The sequence below is a fragment of the Colossoma macropomum genome, unplaced genomic scaffold (genome assembly GCF_904425465.1).
Source record: "Colossoma macropomum unplaced genomic scaffold, Colossoma_macropomum, whole genome shotgun sequence".
Taxonomy (NCBI): domain Eukaryota; kingdom Metazoa; phylum Chordata; class Actinopteri; order Characiformes; family Serrasalmidae; genus Colossoma; species Colossoma macropomum.
In genome coordinates this window covers 10,401,861-10,422,249 of record NW_023494806.1, presented here as the reverse complement: position 1 = coordinate 10,422,249, position 20,389 = coordinate 10,401,861, and the positions used below count along the sequence as shown (strand labels likewise).

General features: G+C 39.0%; 1 protein-coding gene across 1 annotated transcript; it reads left to right on the top strand.

The window, feature by feature from the left end:
• The first annotated feature begins 1,275 nt into the window (after nucleotides 1–1,275).
• Nucleotides 1,276–20,363, top strand: man1b1b (mannosidase, alpha, class 1B, member 1b). Its single transcript, XM_036598083.1, has 14 exons — nucleotides 1,276–1,631; nucleotides 3,438–3,588; nucleotides 5,430–5,538; nucleotides 5,637–5,734; nucleotides 5,909–6,039; nucleotides 8,348–8,448; nucleotides 9,982–10,161; nucleotides 10,254–10,402; nucleotides 10,665–10,853; nucleotides 11,099–11,289; nucleotides 13,243–13,363; nucleotides 13,612–13,806; nucleotides 15,714–15,845; nucleotides 17,152–20,363. Exons 2-14 carry the CDS (start codon nucleotides 3,493–3,495, stop codon nucleotides 17,356–17,358), a joined length of 1,899 nt encoding a protein of 632 aa, XP_036453976.1. The 5' UTR covers nucleotides 1,276–1,631; nucleotides 3,438–3,492; the 3' UTR covers nucleotides 17,359–20,363.
• Nucleotides 20,364–20,389: the final 26 nt, after the last annotated feature.

Here is a 20,389-nt window from a genome sequence, read left to right as displayed (position 1 = left end):
ACTACTATAAATGACTTTTTAAGGAAAATTCAACATTTCTGCATAATTCAAAAATTAACATGTAAACAAAGTCAAAGTGTTTTGACATGAAATGGTTCATTGTAAAGAAACTTATCAACTGACATTCTTTGCAGTGTGGTGATAGGAACCAGAGGTCATGAAACTACTATTAAATAATGTCTTTGGCATCAGGCAGTGTATTTTTGAACATTTTCATGTAACAGTAAGGGAGCTTTCAGAGCTGAGGCCAGTAAGGTGATACAGTACATTTTTTTATAAGGTGTGGCCACAAGTTAATATACTGAGGCCATGAATTACTATATTGAAGTCCGAAATGATTATACTGAGTTCAAAAAATACTATATTTAGACCATAAAATATTTTAAAGAGGCCAGTTATAATCAGCTTAACTCGTGGCCGCAGTATATTCATTTGTGGCCAGGTCTTATTTAAAAATCACCTTAGGGGCTCCTTACTATTATTTGAAAGGCATCAACAGTTCCTCTAGATCGGCACATTTCAAATCAAACCACTCTGAATGACTTTGTTTACATGTTAACTACTTAACAATGTAGAAATGTTGAAAAACAGGTGGAATTCCCCTTTGACTGTGTTAATGCAAACTGGCATATTGAAACATTTCATTGAGTGTGCATATATGAACTCAATGATCCAATCATAATCAAATTTCTGCAGTTATCTGATTATTCAAATAGTCATGTAAAGACCATACTCCGATTTAGAAATCAGATGAAGAAATAAAGGATTTAAATATTCTTCATCGTCTAGATGATGTATGTTCATAGTTTCAGTTAAAGTGGTGCAATGTTTTAAAAAAAGACCTGCAGCATGAAGTTTGTGCTTTTACGTTATGTTTTCTTCACGTCTACGTCACGTCTTCTTCTGTGAGGTTTACTGGCTGCTTGCAAAGCAGAAATCTGATTACTGCCTGACTCGTGTAGACGCAGAGTTTCCCACTATCTGATTACTCAAGTGCATGTAAACTTGCTGATCGGATTACTGACAAAATCTGATTTCCTGCAGTTTTTGGATTATTAAGTGCATGTACATGCACTAACTGTCATCAAAAGCCATTCAGAAATGCAGTCATACCGTGATGTGTTCAGAAAACATCGTGATATCGAATGCTGTCAACATCGCCCAGCTTTAGCTGTGATAACACTGTTTTTAGCCTATCAAAAACAGGAAGGTTTCTCATTGGAGCTGGAGAAGGCGCCCCATGGGAAGCGGTGGCCAAACCAGCCGCTACTACAGGAGCTTCAGCACATGACAACCTGCGAGCGAAGCCACAACAAGTGCATTTTCCTGTTATTTCACGGGCAGTTAAGCCACGTCAGAGGTTAAACTGCCGTGTATCCTGATTTCCAGCACTGGAGCGATTCGTTCCGGAACGGATTCATGTTGCTTTTCTTCGCTATTAAAATGTACTCACTTTGAGAGCGATGTGGCTCTTCTCTGTTGTAAAGTCATGAGACTCGGCGCGTTTCTGGTGGCTGTTGGCTCGCAGCGGAGGAGGCCTTCGTCATGCCACGGACTTGCGTGAAACCCTGAGCCGAACGAGCTCCGCCCGAGACGGCTGGTCAGCAGCGGAACAGCGGCGAGACAGAGAGGTAAAACGGTTTATTACATTTTCTAGGGTTGAATGAAAACAGCTATCGTGGAGATACGATTAACTTACCCACTGCCAGAAACTAAACCAACAAGGTTGTGCTGTGTACCGTACACTTTATGACTAACGTTAGTATTCGCTAACATAAGATACGTTAACTTGCATTTATCAGTTTTTTTTGTTTTTTCCTGTGTGAAAACACAAAATGAACTAACCATAGCAGCCACGGCTGAAATCTGTAGCTTTTTTATTTTTAGGTTTGCTTTTTCAGCTGGCGAGCGGGAAGCGGGTTCATGTTTAACTAACCTAGATTAAGTTTCTGAGCCACAGTTGTCAGAAATGTCAGGTATGTCAGAAATACGGAAATACTGTTATTAATAATGCTGAGTCCCAGGTGCGGTGTAGGGCACTATGTGGATATAGAAGCCCTTATTTCATGACCTACACGTACCGTTCAACAGTTCGCTTCCCATATTAATATTTTTATATACAAGAATAGCGTACAGTGTGGATTTATTCGTCAAATCTGTTTTTAGATATTTTATCCAATATTAAAATAATTATATGAGCAAGAAGGCATTAAATGATGCATGGTATACGACAATTATCTATTATTAGTATTATTAATTTTTGTTGTTGTTGTTGTTATTGTTGTTATCTGCCATGAGATTAAATTTGCACATTTGCAATATGATGAATTCTGGATGAATTAAATATTTCACGACCTACAGTACTGTTCAAAATTTGCAATCACTTCCCATATTAATATTTTTATTATATACAAGAGTAATGTACAGTGTGGATTTAAGTATTCAAAACGATTTGCCAAAATGTGTTTTTAGGTATTTTATTAAACATTCTAAGAATTATGTGAACACAAGTTATGAAATTTTGCATGATATCTACAATCATCTATTAACATTCTAATTTATTAATTTATTAATTGATTGATTGATTCATTGATTCATTCATTAAACGTTATCTGCCATGACATTTTTTCTTTTGCATTTTTGAAATATGATGAATTCATTCATTGTATTAAAACCTGATTCTCAATGCTGTATGGTAGAGATATGGGAATTGGGGGACAATGCCAACATCCCGTTTATCCCACCTGAATTAGCATTATGGAGAAACATTACATGCATTAAAATGAATAAAATGTAAACGTTTTAACACAGTTGCCTAAACATTCTTCTCTTCTGTAGTACAATAAACACATCATCATTTGAAAAATCAGTCAAGTCTAAACCAATGCTGATAATTTTATTTTTAGCAATGAGCATCAATATTCTGCTGATAAACAGATGATTCAGATACCATCATCCATCCTTACTATACAGCCTACATCTTGTACAGCTCTGTTCATCATTCGGACACTAATATTTCTTAGTTTTATCACAGCTTCTTTGTGTCCTACTAATTGTTTGAAACCTGTGAAGGCACACAGGACTAACATATAAAATCATTTTATTCATTTTATACACGTATCTGCAACAGAATTGTTTTTTATTATTCCATGTTTTTTCCATTTTGTATTATTTCATAAAAAAGAGGATTTGTTTTGATAAGAGACATTTGAGTTATGTGGTCCGAATAAGTGGCTTATGCTGTCTGGATGAGATCTGCTGATTACAGCACATGTTAAATAGTTTTAACACAGCTGGTATTACTAATGCATTACTATTCCCATGAGAGAGAATGCCCACTCGGCCACTGTACACATAAACTGGTCCTGCAGCTTTGTTACAGGGGATGTAAGATCAGGGTTTAAACCATTACTGTCCTCATTCTGTTTTGCTTACAGCCCAGTGAGTCTTCATAGCGCTGTCTATGTTCTCCCTGCGGGGAGAGATAGAGACATGCTCCCGCCGTCAAGAAGGGATTTTGTATCTCTGACTGTATCTGAGAGTGGAGGCTACACGAACGGCAAGCAGCGCAGACAGTCTTGCTGGCGGGTGAGATTACATTTAAATCCACTGTCCTTGTAATGACTGAACTGTTAGAACCAGCAGTGATTAGATGTACACAGTAGGGTTAAAGGTTTGTAGACACCTGCTTGTTCAGTGTTTCATTTGAAATCAAGGGTTTTACTAGGAAGTTAGTCCAGCTTTGCTGCAGTAAGGAAAGCCTTTACATTAGATGATGGAACATTATTGTGAGGATTTGATTGCATTGAGCTATGTGAGCATAGTGAGGTCAGGAACTGATGGATGATCAGTTCTGGATCACAAACGCTGTTCCAACTCATCTTAATTTAGGGCTACTATATATATGCGTGTATATGTCTAGATATTTTATTATATATCTAGATATTTGATTATTCATGTGAGTTAATCTGCTAATAATCAGTCAGCCTGCTTAAATGCGGCTTCTAAATATGAAGCTCTGTAACAGCACCTCAATTTGTCAGAAGACTGCCAACCGTTTTACTGTCCACCAAGAGCTAAAACCGCACAGAAAAAACAGTGTGGGTCTTTGTTTTAGACTGCCCATAATTTTGAACTACAGTACGCGATAAGCAATAGTGGTCACTAGACAAGCTCTGTGAAGAGGTTTCCAGGATGAGTAGATGGATTTTTTTTTTCATGTGAAAACTATGCTTACAAAATATGTTTGTATGTTAATGGAAGTGGTATTGTATACTAATAAACCAGCTTTACATAGTTAGCAAGCTAATGTGTGTGACACTGTGACAATACGAGCTGCCGAATGTTCAGTAGTTTTTCAAAGTAGCTGCTAAATATCTCTAATTAACAGATATGGCTTAGAATATTCCAGTGGCTAACATGAGTAATATAACATGGAGAGCTTCAATGATGTTTTTTTTACAGGTATCAGCTCATTTTGACGAATCATTTACAATGCAAACTGCGCGTCCACAGTTCAGTTTGTCTGAACATTGGCATGGAGGGAAAGATATCATTTACTGCTAGGTTGAAGTTGGCTTCTAATTTGAATTTTTCATTCCAACTTTAAATGGTGCAGCAGTTACATTCTGACTAGAAGCTAAAATCAGCTTCATCCATTTACCCACTGTCATTCTGGTTCCGAATCGAAGCCGTTGGTCAAAGGTGACGTTATGCTTCTGTGGAAAGCTAAGCCAGGCTTGCATATTGCTGCTGTTGGAAGAAAACCTTATATCTCTATTTTTGTCGTTTTTCAGTTTTTGATAATGGAAAATGCCTGTGGCCCTTTACATTGTGTGTGAATTATATGACGAATGGACCAAAAGAAACGACTCAGAATGACTTGGAAAGATGTCTGGTTCCATTGACTTACATTAAAAGTAAAGTAGGTTTTTTCCTTCTCCTGTAAAGTTACCATTTTGGAGACACAAGGTTTTCTCCCGACAACAGCGATATGAAATATTTTTAGATGATTTTAATCTTGTATAATTGTTTCAGCCTTATCCCAAATATGGTGGTTCATCACTTAAGACAGTGGAGTTCCACTGCTTCACAGCCCAGTGCTGGGAGGCTTTATACCCCTCTAGCCAATGCTCAGCAATAGGCATGGTGTCCTTAGGCTTAAATGCTCCCGAGTATCCCATTCTGGTGGCAGTTCTTGTGGAGGATACACAAGCTTTGTATGCATAATTGATTACATGTGTCAGCAATGGGTGCTTAAAAGTAGCTCAGTACACCTTTATTAGAAGAAGAAGCCTTTATCAAAATTTTGATTAACACAGAACTTGAGTTGACATGACTGTAGTATTTTACTGGATTCAAGCTGATTTCTTAAAATGTACTGATCTAGTTTTGCACCTACTCTCGTCTTGTCCTGGTTTGCCTTGCAGAAATGGAAACAGTTATCCCGCCTGCAGCGCAGCCTTATCCTGTTCGTCTTGGTTCTGCTGCTGATTGGTGGAATTGCCACATATCCCAGTCTCTCAGCCCAGTGGGGAGGTACGCATGTCTTTATCAAGCTTAAGCATGAATAGCTAGAAATGTATGGATCTATTTTGAGGCACTGCTGCTGTACTTATTGCTTTAAGCTCTTTCAGACACAGCAGTAGAGGGGAACGGTGGTGAAGGGAAGCAGCCATTTGTTGTTGAGCTGAAGAATCAGGGCAGGCCTCTTCTTCCTGAGCCACCTTCTGAGGTTAGTGTGACCCACTTATTTCTCACTATTGAGAGCTGCAACCAGTTTTCATTTTTTTAATGGCCTTGTTTTGTGACTAACCTGATTTTAACCGTACAACGGTAGAGTGCCTTTTCAGATGAAAGCAACACGTTGCCATTGTCCTAACTAGTTGTCCTCTTTTTCTTGGAGCAGAGAAGAAACTCTCGTAAGCGAGGGCCACCTGTCCTGCAGAGCCGCTTGCAGAATAAAGGGAACGGCTCCGAGCACCAGGGAGCAGAGGTAAAGAATGTGGAGGAAGATGATGGGAGTAAGCCACTCATCAGGTGAGCATGTTAATGTACTTCGCTCAAATATAGGGGTGTAGCTAGGACTCTTACAAAGAGGTGACCAGGTTAGACACAGTAAATTTATTGGGTTGGCCAAGAAAAACATAGAGTGGTTAATAGTGTTTTTCTGTGTATATATTAGTTTTTAAAATAAAGTAAAATTGCATTGATTTTACTCAACACAGTTAATACTGGAAGTAAACTGAAGACAGAACGAATGTATTTTGTTTGTTCATACAGAAATTATTTACACATTTGAAACAAGTAAATTAAATACATCATTTTTTTAGTGACGATAATATTTTAAGTCATAGGAGTCACTAATCTAGGCAGCCCTCACTACAGGTCACCTGTGAGTCTAATGATAAAGCAGCAAACTGTCTAATAGTAGCTGGTGACATACTGACCTTAGCACTGGATTCAGCTCAGATGAATTTAGCCTGAACACAGCCTGACGTTTGCAGCTGTAAAAAGGAAATAGTTAATGAGGCACATCATTACAGCTGAGTAATTTGGGGTCATTTGCAGGTTTTACCTAATCCTACTTTATATAATGTGGCTGATGGGCCTTCTCCGTGCTCTGTGGTTTCTGTAAGGGACGCAGGGCGCAATGGAAACGAGAATACTGGGCAGTCGATTAATGTGGTCATAATTATGTGTAGATTAATGAAATAACGTCATTGTCTGGTTAACCACATTTTTAATTGCACTTTTTAGTCTGGAAAAGCAGAAAGTGATTAAAGTAAAATGTATAATAGTAATAGTAAAATGTTGTTGGTTTCATGTTGGCTCTTGTATTATTTTTTTTCTTAAAGTGGTTAAAATCTTCTTGTGATCCATCTCATGTGATCCACACAGAGCATGACAAGACAGTAGTACTATACTACATCAATGTAGATGTTAACTGTGTTTCCTGATATATAAAACCAGTGTTTGCTGCCTCATTAAGCAAAATGAATAAGACCAGTGTTAAGGTTTCTTAACACTGGTCTTATTCATTCTTGCTGGTTTGCTCAGAAGAGTAGCTTATACTGATTATCAGTACAGCAAGCTATATTGATTGTTGAGAGCAGTGTGTTCAGACTCACAGCTGGTTGGTAACTGTGCTGATAGCAGCTTTTCACCATAAGAATAACCGTTCTCACAGGGTAGTACAGCTTTTCTCTGGTGATTGCTTTATTGACGATGGCTGTCACACTTTGCATAATTGGTGTGGCCAAAGGGGTGGCCAGGCTTCATGCTATGGCGGTACTGGCCACCTCTTGACTACGCCCCTGCTCAAATAGCCTTACCCATTGTCCTAATCTCACGCAGTCATCTGTGAGCTTATTGTTCCTAGTGCAAGGGTTCACAAGTGATGAAATGCAAAGCTTAAATATTTAGAACATTTTTCTCAAGCGTCAAACAAGTGTGCTTTGGAGGAAATGTCAGTTTGATTTCTGTAGGGGTGCCATATAGAACTTGAAGTATTTGTCTGAACCCCTTTTGGTCAAGATATTTCTCCCTGCTTTGTTTATTTATTTTTTTAGTCACCACCTATATTGTTGAAAGAATTTAGCATTGAGGTCCACGAGGGCCATGCGGTAAATAATACAGAATCGATTCAGGAGAGTACAGTTTAGTCCACCCAAAAGGACACTTATATTTAATTTGTTTGACCAAAAATATATTTGGAAATGTTTATCCAGACGAAAAAATAATGTAAAGCATTGCTTGAAGAATAAATTTGTTAAAGAGGACTTTAAACTACAAACTTCATTATGGGCAGCTGGTTATTTTATTTTATCATAATTTTAGATTCTTTTATTCATCTGTGGTGTACAAGGTAATTTAACTGCTATCATTTAAACGCTACCATTAGAAATATTAGGTTTATAATAGGCCAGTTCAGGACAGGTTCATACAGAATTTTGTTGAGCTTTGATCAGTTCCAGCCCAAAATTTCAGGCCTGATTAAAGCCCTAGTGTCATAGCATGCATAGTAATGATGTAATTTTGTGTGGGTTGCCATACACTATGCTCTGGGAATCAAGTATAAAAATGTTTGTGATATTCAACATACTGACATAATGGTTTCCACTGCTCTATTAAAATGACCTCCATTGTATTGTGTGTTTTTTCAGAAAATTGCTTGTTTGTATTAATTATGCTTTTATCAGCTGGAGCAGTCTTGTTTTAGAAACTGGATTTTTGGACAAAAAGAGCAAAGTGAATGTTAGCATTTTTATTAGCTTTTTTATTTACCTCTGTGTCAGAAAAAAATATTTTGTCATGGTACTAACACTAAATCTTTTGTGGCTTGTAGTTGGCGTGGGGCTGTCATTGAAGCAGAGCAGGGCACGGACCCTAACGCAAAGGACAAAGAGAAGGCAGCGGAGCCTGAGGACCCTTCGGCGGTGCAGATAGGTTGGTTTATGTATGCTCTCTCAGATCTTGTACTGAAAACACCTACTTACTGGAAATTTGTGGCACTAGTGTTTATGTAGTTTATGTTTGAAATGTCAGATGTTTCCCTGTTGTTCATTGACAAATGGTCAAATTGTTAACAGATCGTCTGGTAAAATTATCAGCAGCTGTAAGGTAGGTTTAGGTTAGGTTGAGGTGTAGTGGGGAAGATTAAGGTAGGGATAGAGAAAGGATTAGGCTCAAGGAAAAGTTTAATTTAATCGATAGTATGGCTGCACAGCATATCGTTTGTGAATCGTTATTGCGATATTGCAGTGTTTTTTAATGTGTGCTGTAAGCATCCTGACCAGTCATAGACCAATTTCAGATGTGTGTTTTGATGAATCAAGGTGTTTACATAGTCAACAATGAAATAAATAATTTTGGTCGAAATAATGCAGACCAGTCTTTAACCAAGTCACATTATTGTTTGTGGATCTTTTTTAATTCATTGCAAGCCATATTGCTAGCAAATACATAGCAATGTAATCACAATACTAGTATTGTGCAGCCCTAATAGACATGTCTGATCTTGATATCTAATAGAATAGATAGGGATGCACCAATAATGGAATTGCAGCTGATGCCAATATCCAAAGTTTTTAATATACGTCAAATACTGGGCAAAAGTCTTAAGTACTCAAGAAAATTATACCTAAAAAGCTATTTAATTGGGGCAGCAAGGATATATTTGTTCAGAAAACATTAATTAAAGAACAAATACAAATAACTAATAATTAATACAATAATTAATTTTATGTCTGTCAATGTGTCTGTTGAAACATTTCCTAAACTGTCCTCATGGCAGCCCAGCATTATTTGTAGTTATTGTCCAGTACCTGTTTCGGCTAATCTGTACTTTGTAATGTTAAATCTGGTGTGCTGGTTGTAGATGTGCACAAATCCATACAATAGCTTGGGGTGTCTCTTTGTATTTATGTTCATTTGTATTTATTCCAGTGTTAGTGTCTTTACTGCCAAAAAAATACAATATATAGTTGAGATAAATGGTTTTAAACAGTTTGCTTAGGTGACTTTTGCACAGTACAGTATATGCCAATACCGATGCCGATGTACAAGCGTGTAAAACATGAAGAACCTGGGACTAGATCCATCTGGATTAGCTTTATAATGAAATTTAACGTTTATAAAATTTGTATAATGCAGATGTTTTAGCACAATAGCCAGCATTAGCTAAACGTTCTGCCACTTTGTAGTACAATTAATGTCATCACATATTGGTTTGAGAGATCAGTCAAATCTGACCATCTGTCTAATGTTTTTTTCAAACAAATTTCTGCCAAGACTTGCCTGGTAGGAAAAAAAAAAAAGACATGACAGGGTGGACATCTGCGAAGCATCTAGAGCTGACCATGCACATACAGTGTTGATGTTTTTAACATTGCAAGTATAAAAGTATGCTGGGTGTTTTCTTCTATTGCAGGTGTAGTGGTTTGGAATCATGTTTCCTCATTAATATTTCTCCTCTTCTAGTGGAGAGCAGACTGGAGGCAGTGAGGGAAGCTTTCAGACATGCCTGGAAGGGCTACAAGGACTTCGCCTGGGGTCATGATGAGCTCAAACCTGTTTCCAAATCATATTCAGAGTGGTTTGGGCTGGGTTTGACTCTGATTGATGCACTGGATACCATGTGGATCTTGGGTCTGAAGAAAGGTAAATGTATAAAAGAAACTCCTCATCTTTTGCTGTGGCGCCATTGTCGGGGCATCACTGAAGTGGCTGCTGTGTGTTGTTTACTTCGCTAGAGTTTGAAGAAGCCAAGCAGTGGGTGGCCAAAGAACTCTCCTTTAACAAGAATGTGGATGTGAATCTGTTCGAGAGCACTATTCGCATCCTGGGTGGTCTGCTCAGCACTTACCATCTGACCGGTGACGCACTGTTCTTGGAGAAAGCTGTGAGTATGTGTGTAAAGTGAGGTAGCTGTATGTGTTGTACAGCATCTAGTGCCACCTCCACTCCTTCTGCTATTAGTACAGTCATTCCCTGCAAATGCTCCCCTCTTAGTCACACTTCAACCTGTGAAAATAAAAAGCCTTCAAGGCACTTCAAAGCCTCTCATCGTAGGCGTCTCTATTTTGGGCAACAATATGGTAATGTTAAAGTCCAACAGCATCCCACAGTTCTGGATGTTAGATGTTATTTTTGGTCTTTTGCAGAAAGACATTGGCTCCAGGCTGATGCCCGCTTTCAGCACCCCCTCTAAAATCCCATACTCGGATGTGAACATCGGCAAAGGCACTGCTCACCCCCCGCGCTGGACCTCCGACAGCACTGTGGCCGAGGTGACCAGCATCCAGCTGGAGTTCCGTGAACTCAGCCGCCTCACTGGAGACCCTAAATACCAGGTGGAGGCATTGTTTGTTTGTGTATGGGTCAGATCTTCTGTTTGGTGTGATAACAGTAGATTGTTAACCCCTTAAACCCTAAGGGCCAGTATGCTAGTCCATGTGTCAGTTCCTTGTAGTACTTTTATAACATGGCTTACTTATTAGTTTCATTTTAGTTACTGAATAATTCATAGCAGTTATTGAAGCATTGAGATAAATAACTGAATAATAAGCTAGAATTTGACTTGGTTCTCTGTCTCCAGGCTGCAGTGATGGAGGTGATGCAGCTGGTGCACAAACTGGAAGGCAAGCAGGATGGTCTGGTGCCCATGTTCATCAACACCAACAACGGGCAGTTCACCCACCTGGGCATCTACACTCTGGGCGCCAGGGCTGACAGCTACTATGAGTACCTGCTCAAGCAGTGGATCCAGGGTGGCAAGAAGGAGACTGAGTGAGTCAGCTGTCTCTCTCTCTCTGTTGCTTTTCTTTTTTACGTAAGAGTTTGTCCTCTGTCCCCTCTGTGCTGTTCCTGAAGCCTGTACTGCTGCTGTCTCACAGCAGGTAACATCAATCTGGATTATGTGGCTCGCTGACACAGACGACAGCTTTCATTCCCTCGCCCCTGTTTGATCTGCTCAGCACTTACCTAACTCTCCACAATATTCTGAGTCTGATTAAACTGCATGGTGCCTCTTTTCCCTCCTTTGCTCTGACAAATGGCGTGTGTACATAAGGACTTAAAATATTCATAGCCTGTCGAGTGATATTGGTTTTATCTCCAGGGGCGGAATGCGGTTAAAAGCGAGGCATTAAACATTTATTCGCAGTAACAGAGAGCCATTTGCACAGCCCCGGCGTCCCGCTAAGCCATTCTGATTTAGCCGTTGGCGTGGCCTATACAGTAAAACAATGTGGCAACGTTATGTGGATATAGCAGTCAGGGGATGAAGGCTGTGCACTGATTCTTACAGACAGATTCAAACTGAATGGGTTTGGCTCTGTGTGCGTACACAAAGCAGAATGTCTTAAACGGCCCAGGGGGGCTCTGCCTGCTGTGGATGAGTAGTTCAGACAGCACTGACCCACAGTGAGTATCTGTGAGTTTGAGTTTAACAGAAGAATTTCAACTCTCGTGTTCTCGCCCGCTCATGTTCTCTGTCTCTCGATCTGTTTTATCTCTTTCTTGCTCTCTCTTCGTTCCTCTCCTTCTTCCTCACTTTCATTTCATCTCTGTCCTTCTGTCTGTCTGTCTTTCTCACTCTTACACGCTCTCTCTTTCTCATCCTCTCTGTCCTCCCTCTCCCCTTTTTGTCTCTTTTTATTCATTCTTCTTCTTTCTCATACTCTTGCATTATAATGCAGTCTTCTGCTGTTTTTTCCTCTTCCTTTTTTTTCTCTCTCCCTTCCCTTCTTCTGTTTCTCTTTTTCTCCCTCTGTTCACCTTTTCTTTGTTCTCCTTCTTTCACACACACTCTTGCATTCCCTCTCTTTTCTCTTTCATTCTTCCTCTCTGTTCTTTTGGTAGCGCTCATCACACGGTTCTTTATTTCCTCCTCTCTCTCTCTCTCTCTCTCTCTCTCTCTCTCTCTCTCTCTCTCTTCCTCCCCATCTATCTATCTTTTCTCTCTGTCCCCCTCCTCCTTCTTCACTGCCTCTGTTTCTTCTTTTTTTAATGCTCCTTCATTCTTACATGCTCTCTCGCCCGTGGCGTTTTATCTCCGTCCTCTCACTCTCTTTCTTGTTGTTCATTATTCTCTTTCTCAGGTTCTTGCATTCCCTCTGTCTTCTTTCTCTGTCTCTTGCTCTCACTCTTACATTGTCTCTTTCTCACTCACTTCTTCTCCTTTTCTTTCTTTTCTTTGTTGTTCTTTCTCACACATACTTTTGCATTCCCTCTCTTTCATTCTTGCATTATCTCTCTCTGTTTCTCTTTTTGTATTTTCTTTTTTCTTTACATTTGTGTGTTCTGTCATTCTCTAGCACATGCTTGCATTCTCTTTTTCCTCCTTCTTCTTTAACCACACATACTCTTGCATTTCCTTCCTCTGTTTCATTCATGCATTCCTGTATCTCTCTGTTCTTCTTTATTCTTCTTCTTCTGTCTCATACCTGTATTTTTTTGTCTCTTCCGCTCACACACTCTTGCATTCTCTCTCCCTCTTTTTCTCTCTCTCCCCCTGTCCACCTCTCCTTTCTTTTGTCTTTCTCCCCCATTTCTTTTTATTCTTTCTTCTCCTTCATTCTTGAAACTTGCATTTTCTCTCACTCTTTCTCTCTCTCTCTCTCTCCTTCCTGTCTCAACTTTGTATCCACTCTTCCGTGCAGCATTTATCCACAAGATTAAATGACTTAAACATTTACATGCACACCCTCCGTGTGTTAAGGCTGTTGTGTGTATGTGCAGGTTATTGGAGGACTATCTGCAGGCTGTAGAGGGGATTAAAAAGAACCTGCTGAAGAAGTCTTCTCCTCTTGGCCTTACGTTTGTGGGAGAACTGTCTCACGGTCATTTCAGTCCCAAAATGGTATGTGACAGCTGCCTATCTGAATAACAGAAATGAAAAATGTAAATTTCCCTATTTCTGTTTCTGAATTTAAAAGCCCACTATGAGCTATATTTGTATTACACATTGATGTTTTGCTGTTCAGAAACCGTTCCTTGAAACAGATTTTTTTAGGTAAGCAGGAAAGTAAAGAAGTATGTTACAAAGGCTGCCATAAATAGAGTGTTTATTCTCTCTTTTTCTATCTCTTTCTCTCTCATTTCCCTCAGGACCACTTGGTGTGTTTCCTGCCTGGTACGCTGGCCCTGGGGGCACATCACGGCCTGGCCGCTGAGCACATGGAGCTGGCGCAGCAGCTGATGGAGACCTGCTACCAGATGTACGCCCAGATGGAGACGGGCCTAGCTCCGGAGATTGCGCACTTCAACACGCAGACGGGCAGCGCACAGGATGTAGATGTTAAAGTGAGTGGGGACATTAAACTGTGTCCCACAGTGAGCAAGCTGGAAGTATTCAGGAACTTGCTTTAATTTTGTAACACAATGCATTTCTGTACAAATTGTGCCAAGATGTACAGAATTTTGAAAAGTAAAAGTGAGTTTCAGTCGATGTGAGGAGATGAGAAAGACAGACACTTACTGTGTAGTTCACGACTCGCAAATTGTTGTTCCTCTTTCTCATTATTCTCAGCATATTTGAACCCGGTACATAAAGGAATATGTTTGGTGAATCATCATTGGAAACCTTTTTAGTCTAGGCTTAGGTTTAACCTGGTTGCCACAAAGTGATTGTAACTAGGGTTGGGCAATATTCATTTTTCAAAATCACCTATAGGCAATTTAAATAAGCCAAAAAAACTGTATTATCATTCGTATTCGAAAATACAACAACTTCTTTCACACCATTACATTGGCCAAGTTACACATTGGCCAAGTCTAATTCTAACACACTGATTAAACAGATCATAGTATCTCTTTGTGCATAAATTGTGCCTTTGCATGTTTACATAATATTGACAGAATTATGGCAAAGTTTCTGTAGATTAGCTTACTGTTGATAAAGTATTTCTATTGTTAATTTGTTGTTGTTTTCAAAGTGGCATCCCAACTAGAGTGATTAAACACTTAACTGGAAGAGAGCAGCAGTTCTCTTGGGGTCACATAGTGACTGCAAGAAAAAGAAGAATTAGTTCAAAAAGAAATAAAGTCAGTGAACATTTTCTTAAAAAGAAGGATAAAGTAGTCACATACAACATATCGCTGCTGTCGGAACAAAACTCTGTACCCCTTTTCTCTTTACATTGTGGGTAAATTTTATGATTAATGGACCAAAAGAAACGGCCGAGAATTCCTGGGGAAAAAAGTCTGATTACATTGACTTACATTAAAAGTAAAGTAGGTTTTTTCCTTCTCCTGTAAAGTTTCCATTTTGGAGATTTTGGAGGTTTTTGGAGGTTTTGTTCCGACAGCAGTGAAATGCAAGTCTGACTTAGCTTTCCACGGAAGCACAACTTTAGCTTTGGCCAGAAATATGCTGCCATTGATTCTGAGGCAGCAGAACGGTCAGTCAGTGGTATCGTTCTTTCTGTGCCGGTGTTCTAACAAACCAAACAACTCTATTAGCACAGGCTGTGATTTGTCAGATTGTCAGAACTGTACAAAATCACTAAAGCTCATCATCTTACATGATAGTCACTGGAGTACTCTATGCTGTATCTGATTCTGTTCATTAAAAGTATTAAGCAGCTACTTCAAAAAAACTAATGAATATTCTGGAGCTCTTCCTGTTGCAGTGTTACTTGAGTAGACCAGCTGTGTAAATTGATTGATTAGCTTATAATACAACTCATTCTGTAAACATAGTTTTCATGTGGGGAAAAAAAATACCATCTGTTCTCCTGGAAACCTCGTCACACACAGCTCATCTCGTGAACTAAAAATACTACAGACTGGCGTTAAAATGTGAAACCGGTCAAATGATGCTGCTACCTGAAGAGCTGTAACCTTAGTGTACACTTTTATTATTATTGTACATATTTTTCGCTGAAGTTTAGCACTTACAGCAGCTCAGGATTATGAGGTGGCTCAAACAAAGCAAGACGTGTTTTTCCTCAGTTTAGCTCTTTGTGAACAGTACCTCAGTTTGTCAGAACATTGCCAATTTTTTTGTTACAGCTCTTCACATTTGTAGGCCACATTTAAGCCGATGAATAGATTGTCAATTAATTTACTTGAGTAATAATAATCAGAATGTTCTGTCTTTGCAGCCCTGAGTTAATTCATTGTAAAGCTAGAGCTATTGTGTAGTGTCTGTCTGTCCTATCTATTGAGCAGTCATAGCTAAAATGTTTCTGTCCACTGTGCATCCACAGCTTGCAGACAGACACAACCTCTTACGACCAGAGACTGTGGAAAGCCTCTTCTACCTGTACCGCCTCACGAAGGACAAGAAGTACCAGAACTGGGGTTGGGAGATCCTTCAAAGCTTCAATACGTACACAAGGGTGAGTAGGACAGAAAATCTTCATTTTAAGGCTGTATTATTTACTCAAATTGGTAATGTGAATATTTTTCTGTTTGAGTTATTGAGGCTTTTTTGTATTCCAAATAATAAAAATGAACTTTATACTGATACATAATAAAACATGAAGAACCTTTCATTGATTACAAAGTGGTAGTAAAAAAGTAGATATACTAGGAATCCTTCAAGTATATAAAAAATGGCAAAAAAAAAAGCTTTTAAATGGGTGTGTATGAGTTTTTGTTTCTTACTGTAAGAGGGACTGGTAGAATAATTTAAAACATGCATTAGCATTATACAAATGGCTAGTCACCACAGATTCATGCATAAAGTACAATTTTATAGATTTTTTTCAGTCAAGTAAGTGAGTTTAAGTGAGCGTTCGTGACAGCTGTACTGTAGTATTGTTTTTGATTCTAGTTTGGACTAGTCCTTGTAATATTTACTTGTAATACATGATAGAGTCAAGTAGTCTCCAGTCACTCAGTTCTCTCTTCAGTGCTGGCTGCAAGCCCAACAAAGGTGTCAGTGACTCAATCGTGCACTAAATGTTTCAGTTGCTTTGATGCACGCCTTCTCTCATTTCACTAGGTTTTGAGTTGCTCCATTTGAGTTCATTGCTTTTGGTTTGCCTTTCCCCAAATGCTCAGTTGCTTTTAGGTTCGATGCATGCCTTTTCTTCATACTCTCCAGGCCTGTCTCACGAAATAGGCTCAACTTGGAATTCCTGACCAAGTTTCAGCTTCAGAAAACCTAACAAATGCAGCTGTGGTTAGCATTTTACCACGACAGTTAACAACTTTTGTTGTTAATCCAGGTTTAGATACTCGAGCTGTGATTAATCTTCATGCACATGAAAGTGTGACAATTTTTTAACAGCCAATCGTTTGAAATATGGAATAGAGTGGCTTATGTTTCAAAGAAGAAGAAAGAAATCACACAACATAAACATGTAGGAAGTCAAGCATTTATAACAGAAAAAAAAAACAGTGCTGTCGCCACTGCCACCATGTTAGTACTTTTTGGAGCAGTACCTGCGTGGTCAGAAATTCGGCCCTGACTGGTCTATGGCTGTTTTTGATCCAAACTCCCAAAATTAACCTGCCCTGGAGCAGTTTTATCATGCAGTATAAGTTTTCAAGGTGCTGTAGTATTTGGTAAAAGCATTCCAATGTCATGAGAGGGTCCAGGGTTAGATTGAAGCTTAAAGTTGGCTACCAAAGAAAATCCTGTTTTTTGAGACAGGTCTCAAATTGTCCCTTAATTCTGACGCTGGCTTGTCCCCCTAGGTCGAGACGGGTGGTTATACCTCCATCAATAATGTGCGGGACCCAAAATATCCGAGTCCCAGAGACAAGATGGAGAGCTTCTTCCTCGGAGAGACGCTTAAGTACTTCTACCTGCTGTTTTCAGACGATCCTAACCTTATTAGCTTGGACAAGTATGTCTTCAATACAGAGGCCCATCCTTTGCCCATATGGCCACAGGCAGAGTAATGGGCACCGACATGGACACACATGTATACATATATGTACACACACATCCACTTCTCTCAGGGCCTTACACAAGGATTTCTCAATCCCTTTGATATCTAAACTGCCATGCTTCTTTTTCAACTCTGGGAACAAGACTATTTTCATAATTGGAATTCATTTGATTAATTGAAATGATTGTAGTAGCCTTTATAAAAACATGCAGAGCATAAGTGTCTGTTAACAGGAAGTGAAGTGGTTCGCTTCTTTTATTGTCTTTTTATTTTCATATTTAGAGTGGAAATCACACTCAACATCACAGGTCCTCAACTCTGGACCTTGAATCCAGTTTCTGGGCCTGGATTTTGTTATCACTATTAATTGAACTGTTGGTGTAACTGACTGGCTACGTAGTGTCATACACTATATAACCGAAAGTTTGTCTACACCTGCTCACGTAACATTACTTAGTCTTGTGGGGCAAGACGTGATCTCGCAATGAGAATACGCACTCGGGTTCAAATTGTTAGTTTTGTTGCTGAATTGCAGTGAAATCTGCAGTGTACACCGCCTCAAAATCCAGAGCTAGCATTACTGTTACCGAGTGCTGATTGGTTGGTTTGCTGATCAACTTATTGGCGGAGTGAAGTGGTTCACACTCACTGACTTAATGAATGTACTTAAGGCACAGTTATAAAGTCCTATAACTGACGTTCAAACACACTCAAAAATATAACATTGGTGTTAAAATATTCTATTCTATTTGTTGGATTGGTTTAGAAAATTCGCTATCACTTTCTACTCTCCCTGAAACGGCACAGCAGTTGCTTCAGCCATCCCAAAGATGTGGCATTGCTTTTTATGGGCCAATCAGAATTAAGAAAATGTTACTTCCAATAGCTTTCAAACAGAGGGCGAAAAAAGGTTAACATGTAAATTGTCATTGTTAGCAACCAACACAGACGGCTTCCATGTAGTTTACATCTGAAAATGATGTACTGTGGGATCTCAATATATTGGCCACTTGACCTTGGTATGGTAAGCAACACATTCTTCACAATAGTCAAAATACTTGACACACAAAAAAAGAAAAACATTACAATATTTGGACATGACTTGTTTTTCATAGTCATTGAACTCAATTCACCAAATATAGCAACAGCAATTACCCCATGTAATTTAGTGCTAGAGTTTACTGGAATGGGCCAGAGGATTGGTTTCTGAACTTGCCACCTTTTTACTGCTTGTGAGTTTTGTCTGTTTTCTATGGAGATTACACAAGCTAGTAATGCACAGTTGAGCGCTTGTGTCAGCAGTGCACCTCACAGTAGCTTAAGTAGCTTAATTGATACTTTGGGACATCAACTTGACAAACTTCACAAAATTCAGGACCCAGATTCAGGGTCTGGAGACGAATACCTCTGTTCTCCATAGTTTCACTTATGCTGGGACTTCCTCTTAATAACACAATCCAGTACTCTCTGTGCTCTGAGCTTTATCAGGATTATTCCTAACCATATCCAGTAGGACTGTGCTTACTCCTCATTCTCCATCATCGGAGAGGGATCGGCAGTCGGTACGGGTATGTGAGTCAGCTGTGACGTGATGTGATTATAGCCTAAGCCACAGCACTGCAGAGAGGGAAAGAGAGAAGCAGCGGGCGACAGGCAGGAATTATACTGCCGTTCAGCCGCCCTCTAAAATTAGCTGTTTGTTTTTATGCCGTTTTGCTCAGCCCAAGGAGGAGTTTAATTCGCTTTCAAACTGTGAAGCTTTTTATACAAGCACTTTGTGTTTCTTCTTCTCTCCTCTGGAGTACATTTTGTACATTTTGAGGGAGAAATGTGCTTGTGCACTACTGCGTTTTTAGTTTGTTTTATTGTTTTTCTCCTCTATGTTGTTATGTTTTATGTCCTTGTGCTTGCCATCAAATCTATTTCGCTGTTGTTTTTGGTATTATGTATGTCATTCGTTTTTGTTTTTTGTAGATATTGTCTTGTAAAATGAAGCTATACTTTCTTTTTTTTTCTTTCAATGTTGATTCTTGACCTTACCCCATATTGCCTCAAGAGGTTACTGCCATTTATGTATATAGGCTTTTTTTGTCAATTATAGGCTTAGATTTTACTTTTTTTTTGGTTTGCTTTCCCCTACAGACATACACTATTTATGGCCTGTGAGTTCTGCAGTTGTAATGAAACTTCTATTTAAAGAGGGATTAGTAAGCACAATATCATATTTGAAGAACATGTTTTTCAATATTTACTCCATCTATGTGACTGATGTTGCCATGTTGCTTATCAGGGGACCTATGTAAGAAATGGATGTTTTTATTTTTTACATAACAGCACATGTGATTTGCCTTCTCATACATTTGAGCTGTAGTATATTAGACCATGTAAATGTATAGATAGTTGGATTAAGTAGCTGTATTTCTTAAACAGACTGATCAGTTACTTGTTGGTTAGTTTCACATGTTGCATTTTGTCTTAGCTGACAGAAATTGGGCTCAAGTGTGAATATGAGCCAACAGTTCGAGCCAACAGTTCTAACCAACAAGGGCTGAAAAGACTGAATGGATTTTCTGTCATCACCCCCCCTTATGTTTTGTCATACCTGTGCCTTTGACTCCTTACTGAGCAATGATAATGAAATGTTCTATTTTGAGTCCTGAGAATCATGTTTGTATGGAAATGTCACTATTTTAACCATCCTATCAATGTGGCTGTGTTTACAGATTTCTTGTAGATACAAACACTTTTATGCTTATTTATGATAGAATTTATGAGAAGTAAATAACTGAACATGCCATATCCATTTGATGATCAATCAAACCAACCTATGTGCATTGTGTTGTAATGTGTCAAAATGTAGAATAAGCTTTCACAATTTTACATACACAATTAAGGGCTTTTCATGTGTTATTTTTTCCCAGTGATGTGTGTAAATGTCTTAAATTATTGTAATTGACGTGGTCCTTAATCATTCATTGACCAAAGACATAATGTGTTACGTGGGATTCTTTAAAACACATTCAAGAGGTCCTTACAGCAGC